We start from the raw sequence: 19,075 nt of genomic DNA on the forward strand, positions 1-19,075 counted from the left end.
GCGGCCTGCTCGCCTTCTTCGCGAGCGAACTAATTAGGCAATTGAGACTTAATTAAGTCGCAGGACCAGCGGACGCGAATCCGCGATCGACGCTCTAACAGAGCGATCGCGATCGTTTCCTCCCTTGGTTAACGAAAGGGGAGGGTCGCGAGAGGAGGGAACGCGATAGTAAAGGGTACACTAAAAAAAATATTTTGCTGATGTAGATAGATTTCTAGATGTCTCGATTAAAATTTATCGCTACTTTTTATATCTGTTAGAATATTATTTGTCGCGTACAGAATTTATAGCAGCAATATTCTAACAATACCTCCAGAAAATTTAGATCCCATTGCCAAATATAATTGTCTTTGACAATCGGCCTTAAAGATAGGCACCGCGGAAAAATTTTCTGTCTAAATTACACTAATAGTACAGATATAAATTCTGTTATTTAAATTGATCAAGTGCAAAATATATGCAGTCTCACAGTATTTGCCAATAATTTATCTGTTTCAATTAAATTTTTTACACCTAGCAAATTTTTGTCAAAATTGCAAGATCATTTTTTTGAGTGCAGTTAGCACACTGATCAGTTAATACATTAATTATCATTAAAATGTTTTGTGCCAAAAACATTTCAGTGCTACATAGAAAATTAAATATTAAATAAAAACGTAAAATTGAATTATAGTTAAATAATATCATATAAATTATGATTAATGAAATAATAATATTAAATTTTTAATTTAATCTTAAATATAATAATCGATATTAATCATGATTAATTAAATTTATTCTATATATAATTAACCCTTATTCCGTACTGATGGATCATTTTTGTCTGTAATTTTTCTAACAACGTCAATTTCTCGAAAACAAATAATCATAAAATAATATATTAAATTATTTTTCAAATTTATTATTTTAGTCTTTATTTAGAATGTTCAAAGAAAGTATATACATTTTTTAAAACACTTTTACATATTAAGTGCCAAAAATAACAATACGGAGTAAGTAGTTAATTAAGTAATAATTAAACATTAAATCTTAAATATACTAAAGTTATAGACAGAATCGTTAATTGTTTAACTCAGGCGCGTGCATTTTATGCAAATTGCATCAAAGAAATTTAAACGCCTAAAGATTTCTATAACAGAACCGAATGAATCGATTCGACTGATATCGTCGTAGAAATTGTCATAATGAAAAGAAAAAAAAAAAAACCGTTATTGAATCGGAAGTATAATAGCGAAAAGTAGCGAGTGAGTGACATCGCTCCTGTTTCAACGGTTGCAAAATCTCAGGGCCTTAATTATGCAGAAGATGCCCGCACGTTCGCTCCGTAAATCCTGCCTTTCGATCTCCTTTGTAACACGCGTCGTCAAAGCGTGCGCGCGCGAGGAGGAAAGGCCCACGCTCATCTGGAGCACCGCTAACGACAACGCGCTCTCACCTCTCGATTTTTTTTCCTTTTCGCAAATGTGTATATATATATATATATATATATATATATATATATATATATATATGTACATGTATATATATATATATATATATATATATATATATATCTATACGCACGCCGATCCCTGAAAGGTGTCCTTGAAAGATCTCCACGCTCTACGCAAGATACACCGCGGCGTGTCATCATCATCCTCCCTGTAATATTAATACGACGTGCACCGACGTGCAACGACCGTAACGATATATGCTAATGCCGCAATACGTACGTAGCTCGTTACGTCAAGTAGTTAGACCGCGTAAGATCCGAACGGGTTAACCCCTTTCGCTTATGGCGAGATCCAATTATGGGCATACTTCATCTTCACGTTACAGAAATGCATGAGAGAGATTTGCGCGCGAGATACTCGATAGCATTCGATTAACCGGGTCCGATATATTTATTCAAAAAGTAAATCCTTCCTCTGCAAAATTCAAACTCGCGCGTCTATTTTTTTTTTTTTTTTTACGATTAAATTAATATCTGAATAAAATTGAAATAAATTTCTTTGCTGCGATAAAATCCGTTCGAAATTAGTTAGATAGGATAAAGGAAGGAGTTCGTAGAAGGATTGTGTCTCTTATAAGATGTATATGAAACGTAGATATCGATTTACGGTTTTCATCTGAATTATTGTCAGGTCTGTTTTGTCAAATCCGAATTGTATCGTTGGTCAAGGAATACATTATCGTTGGGATTTAATGAAATATGTGTGGACAAAAGCAATGGACCACCCAGTCAGATCGTCTACGTCATTTTTTACACGTGATATACAATCCCACGGAGGTTTATTTGTTTTTAATGACGTTAGTCTCCGCGAAACAACAACTCGTATTCGCGAATTACATATCATGCAATCTGTTGGCGGGTTGATGGCGCATTACGTGAATCGCGTATACATTAGTCAACTTTATAAATGCACTTATAGATAAGAGAGGTGTCATATACATCACGTGATCCTATCTTTCGCTTTCTTCTCTCGAGTAAATTTAAAGCATTTAACTCTCTATCAGTCGAAGTACTCATTCAATTAGCGTTCTTTTTTTTTTTTTTTAATTTTCATAAAGAGTCAGTAAAATTTGTTACATAAGTGCGTATGTAAAATATAAATTAGCTTATTATATTTAGATTAGATTTTTATGAAATTATTATTTTTACCAATACAATGTATATTAAATTATTAATATATATATATATATATATTTTTTTTTTTTAATTGTATATAATAAAATCAATATTATCAGCTACTGTAGAGCAAGATTTGTCTCCTATGCAACATGACAATCATTTCCGAAAAACGCGATCGTTGCAGGCGTCCGTGTTAATGCATTTAACTGGGCTTTTCTAAGTGATGCGTTTCACGCGTTGCTTGCTTTCTACCTGGAGAGCCACCGTTCAGGAATGCCACGTGGTGATACAATCTGATTTAAATTTGACGCTATTTGCTCTTCTCTCTTTTACCTATGATTACCTAACGGCGAATAATTCGTTTTGCAACACGCGCCGCGCACAGTCATGCAATCTCTCCCTCATCAGCCCCGTCCACCACCGGGGATCCACCTCCGTGCGCGTAATCTCGGATGATGATTGCCGATTCATGCGTCTTACGAGGAGAAAAAGTAGCGGATAAGTAGCCGATCGTTGGATTCGAGAGAGTGATATCCTCCGAAATTCCCCGCGAGATGCGATTTTACTCCTAGCACGGATCTCTCCTCTCTGGTTTGCAATAATTTTTCCTTCGCGGTTTGAATGCTACAGCTAATTCCTCGGTAATTGACGGTAGGAACATATTCTGTTAGAACGATGCGTCCGACAAGATTGTTTCGTTTCTCCCGAGATTTTCCCACGCGAAAATCTCCATTCGATCTCGTTCCACGTGTCGATTAGTGTTGAAATTAGTCATCGGGATTTCGAGCATTTGAATCGAAACATTTTTTTCTACTTTTAATCTCAATTTTTAATCAAGTGTTCTTTAGTATTTTTTTCAACAGTTTAACTTCTTTTTAAACTATTTAATCTAATAGTTTTACTGAAAACTCCTTTGAAACAATAAGGGAAATTGTGCGTTTATTATCTATTTAATTAAAGTATAAGAATAGGGGAATTAATCCTATATATAAATTAAATCTTTCAAATCCTCTAGAATTGTGAGAAAATTAAAATTGAAAAAAGGAATAAATTTAATAAAACGATTTACATTTACGATTTACATTTACAGATAATTACAGAGAATTAGCTATATCTGTTTGACGGGCAGAAAATTTATTATATGTTTACTTAGATGTATGTACTTATATAGCTCGTTTATCGGAATGCATGATCAAAACGCGCGAAGATGAGATTTTTTATACGGCTCGTTAACGTTAAACGTACAAGTTATTAAATTGCCAAACGCTTTTAAGCGAGTAGAATTACAGCAGGCTGTAATTGGCGAATGCATGCGCATTCGGTATTACGGAAAATCACGGTTCGTTGAGCGTACGCAACGATGCTCTCAAAGATATATAGAGTGTTGCCAAATTTTATCGCAAATAGAAAATGCAGTCTAGAATTAGACTGAATACGAAACAAATTGGGCAATGTGAGACGGAAAAAATGTCCCCCCTGCTGTGTTGTTGTAAAAGCGTACTGTAATGAGTTATTCGTCTTTCTCGCAAAAAGTATTTGCGAGAAATATTTAAAGTAATAAATATTTGCATATACGTGTAATTTTTTATATTTTATTGATTGAAGGAGTTATGTGAAGATAACAAATTAAAATTCTATTTCTACGCTTTGTTAAGGCAAGTTTGAATTTACTTTCTATATTTGTAACACTGTCTATGTCGATAATTCAGTTCTCCAAGTCTTGTAATATCGTTGTAAATTCGTTTATCTACTGCAGGCATAATATCTACTAATAATAATTTGGAGACTTGTATAAAGATATTAGTTCAAAAAATAGACGAGATACGACACGGGATATAATGGTCAAGATTAAGATTGGCTATAAATCGTTATATATATGTATGTATATAAAAAAATAAGTTAAATTTTTACGCGATTGCATGTAACAATTAATAACGTAATATCTGTTTTTACCGGAAATATTTTTACATATATTTTTATGATATATAAAAAGGAAAGCAGGAATAATATCGAAAGAGATGGGAAATAAATGACACAGCGAGAGAAGAATATATGAAAATAAAAAATATATTGTACAAAACTTACATATACATATATATGTGCATATGTAAATATTCTATCTTCATATTAGCAGCAATGATATTAAATTGATAGCCATCAAATAACGATGTCAATTAGACACTTGTAGTATAAAACATCGAGTCAGTCGAATTTTCTTCGTAACAAAATTTGTTAATCTTTACTTAGATTTTCCACAGCCAATAATTGCGAATTAAGACTCCGATTTTTCAACGTAATCTCGAATCAATCCGTTGTAAGCAATATATTCATGTTTCTGGTTTATTTAAAAATTCATATTTTATTTCAGTGACAAATAAAAATCTTATTATTCGGCGAAACATTTTGATAGAAATCTTTCTTTTATTATTTTATATGAAGCGATTAAAAAACAAAATGTTTACAGAACCTATGGCTATATTATGATAATATAAAATCCTGTTACATCTTTTTCAATTGTCAAGAAATTCGAATAAAGAGACTTGAGAGAGAGTATAATATCTTACATACCATAACAAAACCAAAACATGATCTCGTAATGGAGCGTGAAAACATAAACATTACTTGTTTTTACGACGAATTGATTCAAGGTCGACGACCGCTAAAGTGGGGAGTGGGAATTGATTGATGTAACGGGACTCGTAATGTTATTTAGTTAGTCGTTAATCCTCGGTCGAAAAGGTCAGACGTATAGTAACGCTACGAGAAGTGTGTTTTGACTTTAAAGCGCGTAAGATCGGTGCCATACAAGCTCGTATTGATTTGATATCATTACGAAAATTTTTCTAGCAAGACGAGCAATTAAATTTTAATATGCATTAAATCTAAATATTTATTATTTATACGGCCAACAATATTATAGCAAAAATTTCATATAAATGTTATTTTTACGCGAATTCTATATATATATATATATATATATATATATATATTATCGTTTTACTTTCACTACATTATTCAACAATATTTTGCAACAGCAATTTCAAGTATTTTCACTTACGCTAATTCAATATAAGATATACAAGAGATATAACATTTTATTATAAGACATGTAACAAAGATGTGTCAACTAAACTGTAAAAAAGCACATTTAGATTACTATTAAAATCAAGATAAATTAAAAATTTCCAATAATAAATATCCAATAATAAATACCCAGAGAATAAAATGATAAGAAGCGAGTCTTTCTCGCTACGAAGGAAACTTGAGAATTAATCCTTCTCTATTGATTCTTTTTTTATAATTTTTTTTTTTATAAATTCGAATCACGCAAGATGTCCAAAATATTTCTCCTTCCTTTAGACATCTGGTTACGTATCTACTATTTAAATCGTGCTATCATAAATGATGGCGTTAATTCTCTACTGCAGTGGCAGTCAACTCGTCGTACTGTACGGACGGCACCATAGGCGGCTTGAAGCCGTATTCCATCTTGGACTGCCTGAAACTTCCAGGATATTGCGTCTCCGGCTGCCTGGATCTCCTCAGGGCAGCGACAGTCGCCGACGGTTGCGCGACACTAGTCGGTGTCTTGTTCTGTGAGATCTTACGCGGAGGCGCAGGACCCACGTACTCCTCGTCCTTGCTCGCCTTGTTTCTCTCCACCAGGTTGTACACAATATGCTGTCGGAAGGGTAGCGTCGTGTACGACGACGCGACGGCCTGCGGCCGCAGCACCACGTGGTGGCTATTGTACTTCCTCGGCAGTATCATCAGTTTGACATCGGTGAAGGGGACGTAACCCTTGCCCACGTCGATGTTGTAATCGTACGTCAATGGTCTGCCGTAAGGAGGGATGCCATACAGCTTGGAAGCATTCGTCTCGCTCTGCGACTCGAACACAGCGGAATCACCGCCTCGAGGATTCGACGAGGAGACCAGCTTCTGTCGATACTTGACTGCAATATCGTTGAGCTTGTCGCTGTCGGTTGGTCTCTCCGCGTCCGTGCGATACGGTCGAGGGACCGTAGCCGAAGGTGGCAGCCTCGCGGCTATCGTCGCCGGCTTCTCCGTCGGCGATAATCGCAGCTGCAGCGGGTACGACGCTGTTGGCTGCACCACCAGCCGTTGGATCACGTACGGCAGCCTCTTCTCGATCAGCCGCTCCACGTGAACAGGATAGACCTGCGGCAGGCGTACCTGCTTCTCCACCATCGGTTGCACCTGATGCACGTGATACAATTGATGCGGCACCGCCACCGGCACCGGTACCTGCACCCGCTTCTCGACCACCCGCTCCACCGGGAACGGCACTTTCTTCTCGATCACCTTCTCGATCTCGATCGGGTGCGGCACGTGAATCGTCTTCTCGACGATCTTTTCGATCGGCGGGTAGGGTCGCGGAAGCGGCACCATAAACCCTTCGTTCGAAGACGAACCGGCGGGGATGATCTTGAGGAGGAGCTGCGGCGCTTCCGGTCGTCGGAACTGGTGGTCGATTGTCGGCTGCTGACTTAATTGCTGTTGCTGATGATCGGGCCGATACGTCTCGCTAGCTGATTCCTGCCTCGCGGTACCTGGGTAAGTGAGGACCTTCGCGGAGTGCGGTGATAACGCGTCGCCGTTATCATTGAAGTTATGTCGCACGTGGGACTGATCGTACGACGTGTCGTCGAACTGATTCGGTAGCAGCAGAACCGGTGGCACGTCGTTGTATTTGTACGGTTGCAATTCAACGGTCGTTTCGACAGGTGCCTGTTCATGAACAGCATTTGGTGCGTATTCATCGCCGATGAAAGCTGAGGCCGTGGGTTTGGCGAGGTCGTCATCCTCGAGAGCGTTGTATTGGTTTCGGCTGAGTTTCTGATCGGACGTGTGTGTCTTAATGACACTCCTGTCGACGCTCTGCTCGTTACCTGGAACGGAAGTGTCTGGTATATCAACACGTTCTCTGCCGCGTTTTTCACTCGCAGGTGAAATCTGCCAATTTGCGATGCGTGCTACGATCCGTAAAATGCGCGCGTATTATTACGCGCATTATATGGACGAGCATTAGTTTTGACGTTGCGTGTTTTAATTAAACTAGACTTGCGTAATACACATTGTCTACTTCACGAATTTAACGAAAGTTAATATTTCTTCAAGAGTTAATATATTTTTTCAAACGCTCAAAAAAATATTTTGCTGATGTAGATAGATTTCTAGATGTGTCGATTAAAATTTATCGCTACTTTTTGCATCTGTTAGAATATTGTTTGTCGCGTATAGAATTTATAGCAGCAATATTCTAGCAATACCTCTAGAAAATTTAGATTTCATTGCCAAATATTAATCACAAATATAATTGTCCTTGATAATAGGTCTAAATAGGATAAAGATCGGCATCACGGAAAAATTTTCTGTCTAAATTATACTAATAGTATAGATATAAATTCTGTCTCTGTCATTTAAATTGATCAAGTGCAAAATATATACAGTCTCAATAAATTTAATTAATCATGATTAATATCGATTATTATATTTAAGATTAAATTAAAAATTGAATATTATTATTTCATTAATCATAATTTATATATTATTTAACTATAATTCAATTTTACGTTTTTATTTAATATTTAATTTTCTATGTGGCACTGAAATGTTTTTGGCACAAAACATTTTAATGATAATTAATGTATTAACTGATCAGTGTGCTAACTACACTCAAAAAAATGATTTTGCAATTTTGACAAAAATTTTCTAAGTGTAAAAAATTAACTGAAACAGATAAATTATTAGCAAATAACTTGATACTGCATATATTTTGCCCTTAATTAATTTTAATGACAGAGACAGAATTTATATCTGTACTATTACTGTGTAATTTAGACAGAAAATTTGTCTGTGATGCCTATCTTTAAGGTCTAGTGTCAGGTACAATTATATTTGTGATTAATATTTGGCAATGAAATCTAAATTTTCTAGAAGTATTGCTAGAATATTGCTGCTATAAATTCTATACGTGACAAACAATATTCTAACAGATACAAAAAGTAGCGATAAATTTTAATTGAAACATCTAGAAATCTATCTGCATTAGCAAAATATTTTTTTGAGTGATAATTATTAGAGTTATTTTTCTGAAAGTGTCAGAAGAGTGAATTTTCAAATATTCTTCTGAAAATTTACTAAAAAAACTTTATCTAAAGTTCTAGTTACTCATTTTTTACAGTGAAAATTAATAAATAAAAGTGAAAAGTACACGCGTTATTTCGATGTTATTTCAAGTTTCACTATATTTACTATAATTTTAAATGCTACGATTAAAATCCAAATTTTTCCAATATTGCGACTACCTTGTATACTTTTTATAAATTATCTATTTAAATGGGACAAAGAAGAAATTAATCTATATAAGGAGAGAGATCGATATAATTTTACATTACCTCGATAGACCTCGTAATTTGATCGTGATTCTGATTGCTCATCCTGACCGTACGGCTGACTCGGTCTCCCAATATTGTTCGTCTCGATGACGCCGAGATTGGATGTCTGCTGGATGTATACTGGAGGATAATGAATCTCGTGCACCGGTGCCGTATGATAAATCTCGACGGACTTTTGAATCTCGACGGAATTGTCGGGTACCTTTTGTGTGACAGCCTCAACCGATGACTTCTCTCCCTCGCGTTGAAAACTCTCGTCCTTATAATCGACGCGCGATCGATTCTCAACGTCGTTCTCAATGAATTTCTTATCCCCTGTCGACAAACGCTGTAGATCGTCCTGGGGGTAATCCTGAAGATAGTCCTTGGTGTCTGTCGCAGCGGATTGCTCGCTGTCGACCATCGAACCAGTCTCGTGGGCGTTCACCAAAGCGATCCCGACTTGCAGCGGGTTCAGCATGATCGAGGAAGTCTCTATGCCCTTAGAAAGCACTGGAGCTTTTGGTCTGGAGCTTTCGACGTAGCTTCCCGGCGTAATTTCCGCGTTCTCGACCGACTTGAGAGCTGCTGCATCACCGTCGTCGAGATAATCAACCGTCATCTCCGGAGTCGCTCTGTCAACCAGATCAGCTACTATGATGGGACCTGAGAATTTCACCGGTTGCACCGAAGAACTGATTTCCACGGACGTCGATGACGACATCTGCACGACGCTCTTTTCCACAGATTCCTCAGGCTTCTCCGTGGACGCTTCAGCTTCGGTACCGTTGTATGCTCGGGATGACCTCACTCGTGTCTGAAGATCCTCGGGCACGACGTCATTCTCGCTCAAGATGGAAGCGACATTGGCTGGTGCCGAAGGTTCTTTCACAGTTTCGACGTTGAAAATTTCTTCCCTATTGGACGCTTTGGATTTAACCACCTCAGGGTCGCTGAAAGCTGGCGGGTCGTCTGCCAAATCGCTTTCTTTCTTCAACGCGAGTACATATGGCTCTGACGTGACTGACACGTAAGGTCGCCCGTCTTCGAGCGGTGACGCGGTGCTGCTGAAGGACTTGCGGGTACTTGCGTACTCGTCGTCCTTTCGGCTGTCACCGATGGTATTCCTGACGGTATTCCTGGTATTTCCTGGAGCCGTCCTGCCGTTCGGCCGATCCTGCCGCACTCTCTGTCCAAAACTGCCGGCATTTTCGACGAGAAGGATATCTTCGGACACGGCCTCACGACTTTGCTCTTTAAACGGATACTCGTCGATCGTTTCAGCAAGCGGTGTCGCGTAGATCACCTCCGACGTGGAAGAATCCCCGGCGGAAACGCCATTCCAGCCTTTCTCATCCGCCGTTCCACTCGAACCGACGTCCGGATGATCCCCGGTGTTCGTCCGCCCGGAACTCCTTGCTTCTATCCCCGTCACGTGAAATCCCGTTATTTGCTTCTCCGGCAAATCACGAAGCTCCGTGTAATCGACAGCCTGAAAGATGAGTCGGTTAAAGGGGCCGTCCAGAAAATTTGCGGTTACTCGCGGGATAATTTCACCGCGAAAGCTAGCGTTGAGAGATCGCGGAACTGTATTCCTCTTGCAGACGCCGATCTCCGATGGAAACATTAATCATATAGGCAAGCATATTGCGGAATGTATATAATCAATTTTATGAAAGGATTGGATGCAAAGGATTATTTGAATCAAATATTTCATTTATCGCAATTTTATATAACTAGCATCAATTATTTTCTTTTTACTTTTTTTTTTTATTTATTTAATTAATATTTTTTGATTTGTCAAATTGAATAAAATCGAGGATAGTGATTATAAATAATGACTAACTTTTTGACGATTGTTCTGAAAATAAGTTTTAGATGTGTATATATATTATATTTAAAAATATCGTACATGTTTATATATATATATATATATATATATTTGCAGAAAGTATAGAGCAACGAGGAACATAAAATTCTTAGGCAAAAGGCTACTGATGAGAGATTAGAAATCGATAATAAAACGTATGTTATATCTCGAGTAGAAATTAGCAAGGTGCTGTTAAATAAGTTTTATATATATAAATTGTTACTTCCTTTCACTCTTCGGAGCTCTTTAAATGTGAATAACGATAAGATTTACGCAGGGAAATCATCGAGATCATCTGGCATTAATGCAATTACGAGTGTTCCGGCTTCCGCTCATTTTGAAAATTATTATAGTTTCATAAGAATATTGACGTATATATGCGCCAAAAAAAAATTGAATTTCTATTTTCTTAAGTAGCCTTAATTATTACGTTTGACGTCGATTTTAACATGTCTTGCTCATTAAGCAATCTTTCTCATATCCCGTCTCATGTTGAACTTACTCGTTCATTTCTTCCGTTAAGGTATCTTCGCATCGATACCCATCAACTACTCGACGAGACGAAACGAGACTCTCGATCGCATCCTGGCGCTGTGGATTTCCAAATGGAGCAAATCGCGGTGACCCAGAAGATATTTTGTAGAAGAAGAAGAAAGGCGCGAAGAAGAGTATAGCGGCAAAAATCAATGACGAACGAGTATTTATTATTGAGCGACAACAATGTCGGCACACTTTTTCACGAGCGAAAAAAAAAAACAAAAAAGAAAAAGACTCTCCAACGAAATCTGCATGCGTTCCACTTTGGTAAGTAAATTTACATTATTTTATACGCCCATACATAAATATGCGCAGAGTGTTAACACACACAATGATTGATAAGATGAGAAAATTATTTAGAAGCTACAGCGAACTTTTTCGAGAAAATATGATTGCTGACACCATGGGGTTCTGTAAAGAATTACCGTCTACGAGAATAGAAACATGGAAAAAAATATATTCTCCTCTTGAGAATATTTCATTTATTATAATATCTTCCTCTAAAATAAGCGACCATCTTAACTTAAGAGAGAAATCCTCCGAAGAGTAGAAATGGTCTCAAATATTCTTAATATATAGAATATATATACTGAATGAGATATACCGTTGACTATTTCATATTTGGGATTATTAGTCTCAGTGTGATTAAAAAAAAAAACAGTTTTACAAATAGACACATTTGCTATTATTATTAAAACTTTGATCAAGTTAAATGTACAGTTTATTACTTATATTGTTATTTTGCAAATAAGATAAAATTCCAAATAAAAGATAAACAAGAAAAATAAGACGAGATTCCAAAAAATATCGTGTAAGGAAAAAAACTTATTCATCAGAGGAAATCAAATTTTTTCGATCTAGTAGATAACGTTCATCCGTTTCTCGAAATAAGGTCGAGGAATTCGCTATAGAGGTAAGTGCTGCATCATTATCGGAAGAAAAGTAACTAGTTTTTGAAAAAAAAAATGCAATATATATGTATGGGACGCGGACACACCCCATATAAAAAGAATCCACGGCATCCCGTCGCGGGGAGATCGAAGGCGCGGAGGCTGAAAATAACGCATCTTAGACGCTATCGCGCGCCACGAGAGATGAGAGAAAGGTGCAGTTACACGGTACCGCCACCGAGAGCTCCCTTTCTCCCGTATCGTCCGAGCGAAAAGAGAGGAGAAACGGGAAAGATGATGCGCCGCATTCTTGCACCACGCGTGCGCAAAAGAAAAACCAGTGAGAGTCTCGTAAATCCCGATGGTCCAGCGAGAACGAACCGGGCGCGCCGATATGTCCTCAATCTCGTCTCACCAACTGGTCCTTTACTTTCCCTTTACTTGCCGAAACCCCATATTTCTCTTTCTTTTGCGCAGCTTGTTATGTTTTTAAATTGAAGGATATTCGAGACGCGTGACAGAGAGATAAATTCGTAAGATTCACTTGAAATATGTGAGTATTGTATTTCTCTCAAATGGATCTTGTATAAATTTACTTTGTCATTTTTTTTATCAAATTCTTTAATGATAATTTCATTTCTACCACCTGTCAGCATTTCTAAAAAGTTATTCGATATAATTGATAGATTTGTCGGATAAATTTAAAGTAAAATCTACTTGGAACTAGCTGAAAAATAAGATTGCTTAATTTGACATTTGTCAAAAATTCTAGTTAAGATAAATAATTTTTTTTAATAGTTTTTACACGCTTTTTTATAATATATATATGTATGTATATATATATATATATATATATTTTTTTTTTTATATATTATATATTGTTATATTACATGGACACAAAATTATAATATCACACTTTTAAATTTTTTCTGAGACATTTCAACGTGTCTTTCATACGTGACCTGATTTAAATGATGTTCTTAACGCACTGGAAAAGGCGGGAATTTTTTTGCACGCGTTACGGATCTGTAATAGCGCATGGATGCGTAAATATTACGGATAAATCAAGACATAACTGACTGCGTATTTACCGTTTAGCTCGTTCGACACGGATATAGAAAGAAGTGGTGCATTGAAATAAATAATAACGAAGCAGTGCTACTTTGTAGCGGCCATGCGGCCAATGTACCAATAAAGAAACGATCATAATTTGTTGAAGGCAGTAGTTTTCTACAGTTGAAGCGACTGCGGGCTTACCTTTCCAGTTTCGTATATACACATGATTGATATATACAAAACATGTCGAAACAACTTTCTCCGTGTATTGTTTCGCCGTCACGACGGAATAAATATCGACCCGTGAGTACCGGCATTATATTAAGCAAAAATCTTTTGCCTCAATAATATTCAAAGGAATGCACATTTTCAATAATAATGCACCAGCGTTTCAATTTATTTCTTTTCCGCCTTTCCATCGCGATAGAGATGCGAATATATACAAGGTGATTCTAAATAAGCGCAAACAATTTTAAAAGATGATTTTTTTGTCGAAAATTAAGTTTTTTGATATAAACATATATTAAAGAAGGAAGTGAAAATTAGGTTTTTATTTTTCCTCAAATTTTTGACAAGTTAAAAAAATGAAATTTAGCAAACATTTTCTACTAGTAAAAAAAAACTTATTAATATTATTAATATTTAGCACTATGCGTAATATATATTTTATTCATTTTTTTTGCTTGAAAATTATTGATTTTACAAAAAAAAAAATAATAGAAATATATAGAATAAGTTTCTAAAGGAATTAAGCTTTCTAGGATATTTAAATAATCTTATCCTGGCCCGGTAAAAATTTTAATAAAAAATTGAATAAGAGTTGCTAGTTTCATCTCCTGATAACGATATGAGAAGATTAAAAAATATTAGTAAGTATCTTTTTAAAAAATGGAAAATGTCCATCAAATTTCATTTCTTTAACTTGCAAAAAATTAGAAAAAAAAAAAAAAAATAAAAACCTAAATTTCATCTTCCCTTTTAGAAGTGTGCAGTTGCTCAAGGAGAAATATTGGAGTATATATAAAAGACTTATCTTAATTTTCGAGAAAGAATTAACTTTTGAAATTCGCACTTATTTAGAAGTCATCACCCTGTACAAAGTAAGATTAAATTAGAGATTCGCGCGGCCTGATCTATAATCTAAATTTTCGAGAAGTCGAGAAAATTGCTCGATCGAAACTGAAATTTTCTCAACCTCTTGGGATAGTGAGATCTAAATCATGATCGTCAATATCGCGCACGTCAATCGATTCGTCTCCTCTGAGTTGCGTGACATTGTGTAACACGTTTGTGCGACGTTGGTGCATCCCATCGAAGCGACAGCAATCGCCGGAGGAACGAATTTACGTCCGCGTGTGGCCACTTTCACTGGCGAGTTTCCTTTTTAACGCGAGGAAAATACGCACGCTCTTCGCATCCTTGCCCGTGACAGCGTTCCGCTGGCTGGAATCTCTTAATTCAACCCCGGGTATTCGTCCGGCTTGCGTCAATTTCACTCGCGTACTAATGCTCGCGATTAATCCGCTCGCTGGGACGCGACTCGCACTTACGTGTCACACGGAATCGTGCATTTTCACCGTTTATTTCCTAAACGGTGTAAAATGTTTTTCTTCGCGTGACAGTACAAAGGAAATTGAACGGCACGTTACTTTTGTATGAAAGAGTATTTACCTTTAACCAAAGCAAATCGCGTTTATACGCGATTTTCAAAAATTTTAATATTTAGATTAAGAAATATTTGAAAGTAAATTTTACACCAACTTTTATTACATTTCTCGTTGTAAATTTTAATTTTCAACTTGCGTGAAAATTAGTAATTTCATCCATGTTTCTAAATCGTACAACACGACAATAGATTTCAATTTTACATAAGAATTTTATAACGTTTCGAGCTCATATTTTTAAATTTATTTTATAAATTTATTTTTTCTATATAAAATTCTCCGTATATTTATATATAAATATAGAGTTACAAAATTATAATATATATAAATTATTTAGAGATAAATAATTCTAGCTCTTTACCAACAAATTCCTGGGAGGAAACATGAATGAAAGTTCCAACATAAAAATGTGAAAATTCTCAGTGTATGCAAATGAAAAATGTACGCGGAGGTATTCGACTTTCTTGAGAGACCACTGTTTTCTCTGCGACGATTAAATTCCCAAATATCAGTTACATCGACGTAACATCCTTTAATTTTCAGAGAAAGTAAAGTACATACTCTCCTTTTCATATATAATTTATATTATATTATATTATTTATACATTTCATTATTCAAACAGCACGAAATTTAAAATTTCGAATTATATTCTTCCGTAATATTACTTTACATTATTACAGTATATATAAGTTAATTGAGCGATTTACACACACAGATGTGAATAATGTGAAAAAGATTACACGCTGCTTTTTTTTCCCGACATGTTCGCGTCTTCCGAGCTACGGGAGAGACGTTTCAAGCAAGGTGATGGGAATCGCATGGTCAATGAACGGTTTCGAGTGCCACGATGTACCGGGCATAGAATTACACGATCGCGTTGTTTGCAAGTGAAAATGTTCTCTTTCTCTGTCTCTGTCTCTCTCTCTCTCTCTCTCTCTCTCTTTCTCTCTGTTCCCCGGAACCGCTGGGGACCGGCGGCGTTCATCCGGTCTACCTATGTGCCACCAGCTCCCAGCTGTAATTCATCTCGGCCCGTCGCGCCTATACGTAAAGTAGCACTTGAATGACGCGCCGCAAGTAGATCGAGGTTAAAGATTTCTATGCCCCAAGGTTAAGGATGTTTGTAAGCATCTCGATTCTCTCAAGCTCTAGGGTCTCCGTCAGCCCCCCCGGGGCTACAGCTGTCGCGCGCTTAAAAAGAAGAAATTTTTTTTCGACCACTTTCATTCGCGTATCCATCAAGTCACTCTCTCCGCTCTATATCGGAACTGTCAAACGTAGACCTGATTGGGATTTTTATTGGGATACGTATTTTTGACCGTATGCTCCTTTATCATCTTTAAAATCGCTCTCTTAATTTTGTATTGACGCGCTTTAACGCGAATCCCGATTTTAAGAAGATACTAAGATTTAGATCGATGTTAAATCCTTCTTTGCATTTTTTTTTAAACTAGAATATTTTAAGCGCGCGCCATTTATTTTATGTATGTTTATTGTGTTCTATGGTTATTATTGTGTATGTTTAAGTTTAGTTTCTTTTCCGCAATGCTAATTGATTGTTGAATATTTAATTTTAATATTTACGGTTGGCTTTAAGAAACCATCCTTTTTACTTTTTCTTTCTTTCTCTCTCCTTCTCTTTCATTATTATTTGGTTCTTTATTATTTGGTAAAAAAAGGTACATATATTATATCTAATATATGTACCTTTTTTTGTCTTTTCCTCTTCTTCGTTTTCTTTAACTTTTTTTTTAACTTTAATTTAATTTTTTCACAAGTTGTCACATAAACTGTCAAAATTTGACAGCTACAGACGACACGTGCGAAGCAATAACGCACTTGACAATCGAGACAACCAATCAGCATTTCGGAAAAGAGGCAACAATGTGTAAATAACATGCCTTTTTTAGAAGAGTTTATATAACAATGGATTATGCACTTTTTATTATTCAAAATGAATTTATAATGAAGGATAATTATAATTGCAACCTTCTTATTATTATAAATAAATATTAAAATGCTAAATGATGTCGATAAACTTTATATATAATATAGAATGCAATATTTTATACTCTAATTTAATTTTTAAATGATATTTCTTGTATTTACCTTCTCGTCACTCAAATTTGCAACGTTGGGTTCCGAGAATGCTGTTATTGTTGCCGCCCATGTGATAAGAGCAACCTGTAAAAAAATAGGCTCGTGATATATCTTATGTGTGTGTGTGTGTGTGTGTGTGTGTCAATAATTAAAGTTATTTATATATATTATATTTTGATATAATTTAAAATTGAACAAAAATATTTTATTCATTATTATTTTAGACTCTAAATTCAATTAAATATATTTTTATTGTGTTTTACGAAAGATAAATTTATATGAAAATTTTTTCATTTTCCGTCTCATTAATAGAATGCGCGAAATTTTCTTTATCACTATTAAATATTCATTCATTATACATATGTCTATTTCAAATGCAAATATATACGACGTCGAGAGTCAGCCGAATGCGGAAGAAAAGTATGTGTATGTACACACGCAAAAGCAATGAAACTCACAGCGTAGAGTCGCATATCTTCTGCCTTAACGCATTAATGAGCGAGTCCTCTCTTCCGCGCTGTCTTCCCGCTCGATTTCCGGGGTGTCCACCCTCGACTCCGATCTGCCTGCGGGACGTCCGTCACGTATCCGAAGCGCGCACCAAGCAACGAGACAGGGTACTACTTGATTCCAACGCGATACAGTTGACTTAAGCCGAAGCTCCAGTTATCCCCACGCGAGGCGGACGATCCGAGAAGCCAGTGGCCGCTTACCTGCAGCGAAGCTACCTACAAAATCCTTCCAGCATCCCCGTGTCGCTTACCTGGCGGCTGGTCTCCTGGAGGAAGCCAGGAGTGGGAGAAGGCAGAAGCGAAGAGAACCGTCATTCGAAGAGGGAACCGCAGGTGCGGAGGGTAGGTAAGTGGCATGAACAGAGAGATGCGTGAGCGATAGACTTGTTTCCGCGATTAAACGCTGGCGGAAATGAACCCTTGGACGTCTGCACCAGGAATTCCCTCTCAAATGTAACCCTCTCCGAATTTATTTCTTCCTCGAGGTCTCCCTATTGAAAGATATTCCGCGCACTTGCGCGCGAACAATAATCTCGACGGTGTTTCGAAAGATAAATCTAACGATTTGCTTTTTCTTTTTTATAGAAAAATGATCACACGCCAGATATAATCGGTTTTCATTGTCTTATACTCAACAGTAGCGGAACGCGAGGACGTGAAAGTGACATTGGCTGCACGTAGAGGGAACTTTAATGACTCTCTTCTCAATTTTCCTCTCCTTTATTCGCAAATGTTATGCTTGCCGTTATACTTACAACACTCGATTTCACCGAGGTAATTAAATTGATTTTAGAGTAGTTTTGACAAAAACATAATAAAAGACTGACCGTTTTGACATGTCTAGACAGAAAGATTTATGAGTGTGAAGAAGAAATTGTACAAGATATATTTACATAAAAGAAAAGAAACTGTGTCTGTGAAAAAAATCGTAAATATTACTTTGAAAGATATTCTTTTTCAAAATTCGTTACTTGAATTCAAAGCAAAATTAATAAGATAGTAATTACGGAGAGGCTTTATATTTTAAGAATATATTTGTAAATGTAATATTTTTTAGTTTAAAGCAATAATATGTAACGTTATATCTTGTAAGAAGAAAGCTATTGACAAACGAACAGAAATTTAAAAACAAAGCTGTAAATCGTTTATGAGATTGCATTACTTTTCTCCGTTTCACTTTTGCATGCGTGAATTCCTTAAACACCTTAAATTAGAGTATGAGAGCTATTCGATATTGTGTGGAAAGGAAAGTTTGAATTCTCGTTAGCAACTACGGTGTTTAATTTGCCAAACTCTTGGAATGTCTTCAACTTCAAACCCACCAGACAATCATTAATTCGGGACAAATTCAAAATTTTATAAACTTGTATGTCGTATAATACAGAAGAAAAAAAATACAAAGTTAAATTAATGCAATTCATATATGTATATGA

General features: G+C 36.3%; 1 protein-coding gene and 1 long non-coding RNA gene across 2 annotated transcripts in view; one reads left to right on the plus strand and one right to left on the minus strand.

The window, feature by feature from the left end:
* The window catches only part of LOC140668508 (uncharacterized), a 30,885-nt gene extending 18,866 nt beyond the window's left edge, over positions 1-12,019 (plus strand). The window contains exon 3 of the long non-coding RNA XR_012047182.1: positions 11,406-12,019. This is a non-coding gene — a long non-coding RNA (uncharacterized lncRNA). The remainder of the gene's footprint in view (positions 1-11,405) is intronic.
* Positions 4,718-17,782, minus strand: LOC140668505 (uncharacterized). Its single transcript, XM_072897549.1, has 4 exons — positions 17,589-17,782; positions 17,140-17,214; positions 9,034-10,504; positions 4,718-7,524 (listed from the first exon to the last, which is right to left on the minus strand). The coding sequence occupies exons 1-4, from the start codon at positions 17,601-17,603 to the stop codon at positions 6,023-6,025; spliced, it is 3,063 nt and encodes a 1,020-aa protein (XP_072753650.1). The 5' UTR covers positions 17,604-17,782; the 3' UTR covers positions 4,718-6,022.
* Between the last annotated feature and the right edge of the window lie 1,293 nt (positions 17,783-19,075).

This window comes from Anoplolepis gracilipes, chromosome 8 (assembly GCF_047496725.1).
Source record: "Anoplolepis gracilipes chromosome 8, ASM4749672v1, whole genome shotgun sequence".
NCBI classification, from domain to species: Eukaryota; Metazoa; Arthropoda; class Insecta; order Hymenoptera; family Formicidae; genus Anoplolepis; species Anoplolepis gracilipes.

What these genes read in the sequence shown, in the direction of transcription:
- LOC140668505 (XM_072897549.1), bottom strand. An exon ending in CAAATTTGAGTGACGAGAAG is followed by an intron (nt 10,505 to 17,139) that starts GTAAATACAAGA and finishes CTCATCTTTCAG; the next exon opens with GCTGTCGATTACACGGAGCT. An exon ending in AAATTACGAGGTCTATCGAG is followed by an intron (nt 7,525 to 9,033) that starts GTAATGTAAAAT and finishes CTTCCGTTCCAG; the next exon opens with GTAACGAGCAGAGCGTCGAC.